This window comes from Rattus rattus, chromosome 5 (genome assembly GCF_011064425.1).
Source record: "Rattus rattus isolate New Zealand chromosome 5, Rrattus_CSIRO_v1, whole genome shotgun sequence".
NCBI classification, from domain to species: Eukaryota; Metazoa; Chordata; class Mammalia; order Rodentia; family Muridae; genus Rattus; species Rattus rattus.
This window is the reverse complement of record NC_046158.1, coordinates 63979390-63988832: the sequence shown is the minus strand read 5'-3', so window position 1 is coordinate 63988832 and position 9443 is coordinate 63979390. Positions and strand designations below refer to the sequence as shown.

Genomic DNA, 9443 nt, shown 5'->3' with positions numbered 1-9443 from the left:
AACTCCATAACTACAAGTTACATATGGTTGCCATCTGCCACATGGTCTCTTGGATTTGAAATTGTACCCTTAGAGGCAATATTGTTCTTAACCATTGAGTATCTCTCCAGCCCTGGTATTCTTATTTTTACATTTGTGATTATAAATAAGAATTTAAAATTTGTTAATAATATACACATTGACATTTTTGGATCATCTTTGATCCTGAATTTCTTATACTTAATCATGTAATCTTTCTGTATATGCTCTGATTATATGACTTTTATAGTCAGATCATATTGAACAGACAACTTCTTATGCCATTATTCCTTATTTAAATCTCTTACATTCTTTCTGCCAAGTTTTTGGAGTGTTTTCTGAGACCTAAAGGTTGTTATTATAGATGTCTAGTCTGGGGCTGATCACTCAACAGTCACTTACTCATGGTAATTCTACCAGATAGGAGTCTCACCATTAAGTGTAAAAGAAGTTTCTCTGACCAAGCCTCAAAAGCATAACTAACCATATTTACTGTATAATTTAATAAAGTTGTATATCAATAATTTATAAAACTTAATCCTATATAATGAAGAACTATAGGTCATTTTGGGAACAAAAATGACATTTTTTCCCTGAAAATCTTGGTAAATCTAACACATTTTACTTTCTTTTGGTAGGTATTAATTCTATACATAGATAAATAAGTAGCTTTACTTCAGGCAAATAACACATCCAGATATGTAGGAAATCCAAATTAAATCTATATTATGAATCATTCTTTCTTGGTCATATTGGCTGTTATCAAAAAATTAAACAACATGCTGCTGAATGGGAAAAATAGGGAACCTAAGGAACAGAAGGTTGGAATGTCAATTAGTTCAGAGATGGTAGGTGGTGATATTTAGTTTCCTTATAAAAAATAGTTACCCCATTATCAATTTTACTACTCTAAACACAGAAAAAGACCACAAACATTATACTTTAGAGAGAGTATTACACATATGTGCTAATCAAATAATAATGCCATGAAACTAATTTCAGTGTCTAGCTATAGATTAGAGAGTAAAGTAAATCTGGTACATGTTGCACCCTACTAACTAGATACTAGATGGACCAAAACTGTTGGAGATGGGTGAAAATCAAATAAAAAGTCATAATGTATGTGACTACAACATAGAATATCACTTTTTATCAGATGTAGAATGTAGAATGAATACAATTTGGATGCTATTTTTGGTGGTGAGCCTAGTCTTTAATTGCTCCAATGGAGGATTTAGGGAAAAGACTGAAGGAGCAGAAGAGGTTTGCCACCCCATAAGAAGAATAACCAGACCCAATAGAGCTCCCAGGGACTAAACCACCAACCAAAGAGTACACATGGGGGCACCCATGGCTCTAGCAGCATATGTAGCAGAAGTTGGCAATGTCTGGCCTCAATAGGAGGAGAAGCCCTTGGTCCTATGAAGGCTCCTTTCTCCAGTGTAGGAGAATGCCAGAGTGTTGAGGTGGGAGTGGGTGACTTGAAGCATCTTCATAAAAGCCAGGGAAACAGGGTAGGACAGGGGGAAAAAGGGTAACATTTGAAACGTAAATACATAAAATATTCAAATAAATAAATAAATATAAAAAATAAGTTTCAAGGTAACTATGATAAAGGAGCAGAATGTCTACTAAGACATAAAAATATGTGCTAACAGGATCAAAATACTTTATACACATGTGTGAAAATATCTCATTATATACAATAAATATGTACTAATAAAATTAAATGTCAACTAAATAAAACAAAAGAACAATAAAACAGTAGAAAGATTAAGGACAGGATAAAGTCAGAGAGAAAAAGGAGAGGGAATAAGATGAACTCTATAAATGACAGAGAGGAGAGAGAGAGAGAGAGAGAGAGAGAGAGAGAGAATAAAGCTGTAAATTCTAACTTTAAAACATGGCAAGTGAAATGGAATGAACAAGAAAATATCATCCTGAGTGAGGTAACCCAATCACAGAAAACACATTTGCTATGCACTCACTGATAAGTGAATATTAGCCCAAAAATTGGAACTACCCAAGATGTAATCTACAGACCACAGGAAGCTCAACAAAGATGACCAAAATGTGGATGCTCCTACTCCTTCTTAAAAGGGGGAAATATCCATAGGAGGGGACATGGAAGCAAAGTTTAGAGCAGCAACCAAAGGAATGGCCATTCACATGTGCCTGCCCCACATGTGGCCCATATATATACAGTCACCAAAATTAATAAAATTGGTGAGGCTAAAAAAGGCATGCTGAAAGGGACCGGATATAGAGCTCTCTGAGAAACACATCCAGAGCATGAACAATACAGAGGTCAATGCTTGCAGCAAACCGTTGAACTTAGAACAGGACCCCCTTGGGGGGAATGAGAAGAAGGATTGAAAGAGTTAAAAGAGCTTGCAACCCCATAAGAACAACAATGCCAATGAACCAGAGCTTCCAGGGACTAAACCACTACCTAAAGACTATACATGGACTGACCCAGGGCTCCAACTGCATATGTAGTAGAGAATAGACTTGTTGGGGCACCAGTGGAAGGGGAAGCCCTTGGTCTTGCCAAGGTTTTACCCCCATTGCAGGGGAAAATGGGGGGGCAGGGGGAGTTGAATGAGGGGAATACCCATATGGGGAAGGCGAGGGGAGGGGAGCCTTATGGACAGGAAACTGGGAAAGGGAATAACATTTGAAATGTGAGTAAAGAAATATATCTAATAAAAAATGGCAAGATAATAAATAATGTATTCATAATACATTGTACATAATACATAATACATTATGTATTCAAAATAATGTGTTTAAACATAAATGACTGTTCAGTTTTGGGTTACTGCAATAACACCACAATGTTCAATAATGCATAGGAATTTTGAAAATTTCTATGCCTTATCAATCCTGACAAACTGTAAAAAAACTATAGTATTATTGTTAAAATAGCAAACATATCACAGAACAGTTCTTTCTATAGGAGATAAAATATAACTACTAGATCACTGAAATATGCAAATTATGAATCATGAGCTTATTCAGCAATTCAGTCCATTTAATACACATAGTATATATAAATACATTCACATATTTTGAATTTGATGAACCAGAAAAAAAAACTGTTCTTTTCCTGGCTTAATTTGATCTTGAACTTTGTTTCTGAAAGTATGCCAAGTAATTGTGCTTGTAAATTGGCTCCTTCAGATGACATCATATTGAGTGATTCTATATGTCCTTATATGAGGAACCTTTGAATAATACATCATGAAGGGAAGGCATAAACTGGCTTGTTTATGCCACAATAATTTTAGGAATCTTCGAGCCAAAATGTCATTTGACTGAAACCTGAGTAAAATTATTATGGTGATTGAATTCACTTTCCAAGTAAAAATAATGAATTCACCAACATGCAATAATAAATGTGTAAAGAAAAAATGCTGCAATAATAGATATTTTCATATGCTTAAGTGGATCTCTTATATTTCTTTAGAAAAATTAGCAGTTGAAAATTTTTAGGCATAAATTCTTAAAAGTGATTTTGTTTGCTAATTCTGAACTCTGGCGCACAGTAAGTATTCTTAAAGTTTGGAGGGAATTATAGGTCCTATGAAAATGTATCTGTGAACCTATGTCATCTGAAAATTTTACAAGTAATTCAGAAGGTTTCCTACTGCGATTGATGGAAAGATATTATAAAATAAATCATCATAATTTGAGATTATAGTCTTAGAAGACATTGATTTTCAATCTTCAGGAAGTAAAAAACATCTTGTCACACTTCAGTTATGTATCATAGAAAAGCCTATTATATTCTTAAAATGAAACATTTATTTGTAATCATAGTCTATTGAAATTAAAGAATAAGTAATTGAAGGTAAATTGTTTATTTTCAATGTTTTTATTTGCAATATGTCAAATATTTCAATTAGGTTTGCTCAATTAATAAAAATCAATAATTACAGAATTATAAATAGACTCTAGGGTCAAAATCTTATTAGGTACTTAGAGGTTCAATTGTGTTAATTATTCTTAACTGCTTTGTTCTTTTTGTGCTATTTGCCTAATCTGAAAGAAATATACAGTATATTATTTATACAGTATAATATTTCCTAGAGTCTTAAGGAATTTATTCAGGATGCTACAAAATTCACTAACACTATGAAGTATGCTAATCAATATGAGATCAAACCCAAGTGATGCTTTATGAATTCATCTCTTTGGTCAAGTAAATTTCTTACAACTGCATACCATAAAATAATAGGAAGTTTAAGATATTAAACAATTAAACAAGACCTATAAACACATATAAATAAATACTTTTCTGAAATTCAGGCTAAATATTGTTTTTAACTCCTTATTTTAGGACTGTTCACTATGAATGCCTGGAATCATACAACTGAAACTGAATTCATCCTTTTGGGACTGACAGGTTCCAAGGAGGTCCAGCTGGTTCTCTCTGTGCTGTTTCTCCTGATATACATGCTCACTGTCCTGGGGAACATAGGCATGATGCTGATTATTCCTCTAGATGTTCAACTTCACACTCCAATGTACTTTTTCCTCACCCACTTGTCTTTCCTTGATCTCTGTTACTCAACTGTCATCACACCTAAAACCTTGCAGAACCTGTTGACCTCCATAAAGAATATTTCCTTCATGGGATGCTTTACCCAATTGTTTTTCTTTGCCCTCTTGGTAGCTACTGAATGTTTTATACTCTCCTCAATGGCTTATGACCGCTATGTAGCTATCTGCAACCCTCTACACTACCCAGCTATTATGTCCCCAAGGCTCTCCCATTCTCTCATCACTGTGTCCTACATGATTGGAATAATGGATTCCTCTGTCACTGTATTTTGCTTAAGCACACTGGATTTTTGCAATTCCAAAGTAATTCATCATTTCTTTTGTGACACATTCCCCATTTTAGCTCTGTCCTGCAGTGATACCTATGGTGCAGAAGCTACTATATTCTATTTAGCTGGTGCTACTTTATTGCTGTCCCTCATCATAATATCCTCATCCTATGTGTCTGTTCTCTCTACAATTTTGAAGATAAATTCTTCTTCAGGTAAGAACAAAGCATTCTCCACTTGCGCCTCACATCTCCTAGGGGTCACTGTTTTTTATGGTACAATGATCTTTACTTATTTAAAGCCAAGTAAGTCCTACTCTTTGGGAAAGGATCAAGTAGCTTCTGTTTTCTATACTGTTGTGATCCCCATGCTGAACCCACTTATTTATAGTCTCAGAAACAAAGAAGTGAAAAGTGCTGCCATTAGAGTCGTGAAGAAGAGAGAGTACACCCAGAAATTAAAATAATATTGTTGCTAAATATTTAAATTCTTTTTTCTATTGTTTGTTCTGCTTCTCTCTTGGCACAAAACTGACAGACTTGTTTCTCCTTTTTACTTGTGTGGAACTTACTTACAAAAATGTAGTTTGGGCATATTTCAGAATGGAACTTTAAAAGTCTATGTCATAATTGGAAATTAAGACATGCACCTTAAATTCTTGCTTTAAATATTTGTGTTCATCAGGACAAATAGCAAGTAACATCAAACATAACTCTGTGTAATTATTAAGATAATATAGAATTTAATGTAATATGAAATGCCAGTTATTTGTGTTGGGATATATAATGGTGTCACATTAACATGTATAAATCACCCTTTTTATAATACGAAGTAGTTCATTATATGTCCTATCTGTAGCAAGTGGGTAAAATATAAATGTCAGTTTGCTCATTTCACAAAGTAAATAAGTCCTTGTCAATATGATAACAAAATTGATATAACATATCGAATATATTTAAGTCTTTGCTGATTATAATTTAAATATATTGCTAAATCTTTAGGCATAATATGCTTATAGGATATTCACAAATATTTAACTACTTTTAGTTTAATCACAATTAAATAACTTGTATGAAATAATATCAATAGTTCTGAAGTTCAAATTTGTGTTAAATTAGTGAAGAAACCTAAATGATAGGAAAATGGTATATTGTAATATTGATGACAATATGGAAAATAGTCATTAAATAAAATAAACTGTCATAATTATTAATATCTGTTCCTATGTTCTTCTGAACAGTTTTAGTGTACACCTGAAAATGTCTGACAAAGCACTAAGTGCATTTCCCCTCCATTTTCTTTTTCAACTTTCTTCACTTACTTAAAAGTCTCATAGTTGACCATCTTTGTCATTTTAAGTTCTGAGCTGAATGTATTCTCAGTGTGTAGACAGGACTTTACTTGGTACCTTACATTGTATTAGAGCTCGTATCTTATTAACACATCAAGTTAGAAGTCTGAATGCAGCAATAACTCCTATATGTACCTGTTAAACTTACAACAGATCATTTGGGATACAGCAAGTAGTGTTTTTTCTGTATGCTGCTGCACTGTCTTTATCTTGTTAATTTGCATTTGTAAAGTGATCAAAATAACTTTGTGAATTAAAAAAATTGGCAGAGATTTAAGTGTATTATAAAAACTAAATTATCTAAGGCATGATACTAACAATGAATTAATGTTTTTTGCACATTATATAAAGTAATAAATTTATTTTATTTGTATACTTATATGAATATATCATATAATTTGTTTAATGTATCTTTCTATTATTTAAACTTCAGTTTTAAAAATGTAGTTCCAGGTCTGGAGAGATTATTCAGTGGTTAAGAGCATTATCTACTTTTCCAAAGGACACAAGTTTAATTCATAGCACATCATATGGCCACTCAAAACTGTGACTCACATTCTAGGTAACCTGACACTGTCACACACTAAATAAAAATAAAAATAAAAGTTTAAAAAGGAGGATTAATGAAAATTGAATTCCATTCTCTAAGCATTTATCTATTTTTTATTTCTTATAATTATATAAATACGAATTATACATTTGTATATACCTTTACTTAAATATATTTTATTAATTTGAAACTATACTATCATATATATTCAAGTATGTTTATTTTTACAAACCAGTTTATTCAAATATTGAAGACATATATCTTCATTTTAATTTTTTAAAGAGTGGCAAACAAATATGTTAACAGTTCATTTCTCTAGGGACTATACTGTCTGCACTCAATATTTTGTTATTCTTATTAATTTATATTTGCGCTTAGTAATAACAGCTACTAATTATTTATAACATTTTTATATTTTATTTGCAATTTTGAGTATGACTCATATTTCAATCATATACAGTTAACTTTTATTATTGGTATTTACTATGAATTCATTTTTTGAATAAAATATTATTAATATATTATGCATGCAGATCTAACTTGATGTTTTGTAGTATAACATATTTAGAGGAATGTGATTATAATACAACATTCAACTTTAAATTAAATTCTCCCGATTTTATTCATGTGTTCAGTTTATATTTTTACTCATAAAATAGTGCTGCTCTCAGATTTGGCCAGAGAAATCTCTGTCCTCAGTGGGACAACAGTTAATGCAGAGAGTAAGTAACTGCAGCATGCTCCTCCCTAAAGTGCACATCTACATTCTGTACAGCTTACTGAGATTGTGATGGTCTTCCCCACTGCCCCTTGTAATTTCCTCCTCTTTCTCCAATCCCTGCTTAGACCACTTTCCTACTAGTGTCCAGTCCCTGTGTGTATATGTGTTTGTATGTTTACAGTTTTCCACAAGTTGCCACAGCTACTCTGTGCTCATGATTGTGACACCCACAACACAACCAAACATATGTTTTATATTACTCTTCTAATTCCCATAGCTGCCTGTCTTTTACTTGGGCCATGTTGCAAGTGATATTGATGTCTTGGTATTCAGCAGTCACTCTTACCATTTTATAGTTTAGAATCTCTGCATTAACTGTCACCTACTGGAATAAGAAGCTTCTTTGATAAAAGCTGAAAGTGGCACTAAAATATGTGTGTAATCATACACATCTGGAAGGCAGGTGTCCTGTCATATTTTATTTTATGAATTTACTTTACTTGAATTATATGTATTACTATGGCTAGGAAACTTACACTGTATGTGATAGCAAAAGTAGTCAAAAAATTTGCAACTTTGTGACCCCTATTTTTAATACTATTATTTGTGAATATGAAACAGATGTGGAGCTTCTTCTTCATGTGGTTCCCTAAAATTGCACCTTGTCCTGATTTGACTTGATGTTCCAGGAAAAGTTGGTACTCAGGTGGAGTAGTTGTGCTCTGTAATATGGATGAAATGCAAACAAACAAATAAATTAATGGGAAAAAAGACTGTTACAAATAATTTCGCACCAGAGCTCATAGTAACCTCAGTATTTTCTCAGGGATCCACTGCAGATTTAAGTGATGGAAGTCCTGAGATAGTTGATTTGAAATATCAATCTTTAAGCAACAGATAATATTAACTTTAAGAAATGGAAGAGATGAGACCATAAAGGATGAACAATTACATGTGTTGTTGTATCTTGTTTCTTTTCTAATAAAGGCATATGGCATGACTTAATTAATAAATAAAATGTTATAATTCAATCTTAAAGTAGACAGTTGAGCTGTCATCTATTTTATAATAAATATTTGGAACATTTATATAATAAGATTGCAGAAGGAAATCTATACTATATTTATGTAGTTTATATGTGCTATTTAATTTAATCTGTATATGCTTACATATTATATCTTCCATGGATAAATTCTTGAATACCTTAGCCAATTCAGCAGAAATATGATCAGATAGTAAACTGAGGAAGCAACCAACATTTTCTCTTGATTCTAATCAAATTGTGTTTCATAAGAAAGTTAAAACACAGGAGAATTTTGAAACTGTAATGATAATTTTATGTCATAAAATTTTTAAAAATATAGATTGAATTGAATCTACAAATCAAGTCATATTATGTGAAATAAACAGATTACCTATTTTTATGAAGGCTGTTGATCTCAAAAGCTGGGATTCAAGTTATTTATTCCAATACTCAGGTATAAAAAAAACCCTCTATAATGCCCTTTTCCCATATTTATGCTATATTTTCATATAAAAATAACATATAGTTTCATTTTTTTTCATTTTTTAAGTAGGGATTTCCATAGGGGGTCTTGGAAATATATGGAAGATGCTCTGCCTTTGACTTAATATTTTTTATTATTTATTTATTCATTTATTTATTTATTTATTTATTTATTTATTTATTTATTTACACTCCAGATTTAATTCCTCTCCAGTCCACCCTCCAACTGTTCCACATCTCATACGTACTCCTTCACCTTGTCTCCACAGGATGTCCTCACCACACCCACCTCACCAAACCTCTAAACTTCCTGGGGCCTTCAGTCTCTTGAGGGTTAGGTGTATCTTCTCTGATTGAACTGAGATCTGGGAGTCCTCTGCTGTATATGTGTTGGGGACCTCATATCAGCTGGTTTTTGCTGCCTGGTTGGTGATCCAGTGTTTGAGAAATCTCGGGGTCTA

General features: G+C 32.4%; 1 protein-coding gene across 1 annotated transcript; it reads left to right on the top strand.

The window, feature by feature from the left end:
- The first annotated feature begins 4371 nt into the window (after positions 1-4371).
- LOC116900306 (olfactory receptor 8H1-like) lies at positions 4372-5319 on the top strand. Its single transcript, XM_032902062.1, has one exon. It carries the CDS (start codon positions 4372-4374, stop codon positions 5317-5319), a length of 948 nt encoding a protein of 315 aa, XP_032757953.1.
- The last annotated feature ends 4124 nt before the right edge of the window (positions 5320-9443 follow it).

Bases quoted from the DNA above. Each gene is read 5' to 3' on its own strand.
- LOC116900306 (XM_032902062.1), top strand. From the start codon at position 4,372: ATGAATGCCTGGAATCATACAACTGAAACTGAATTCATCCTTTTGGGA.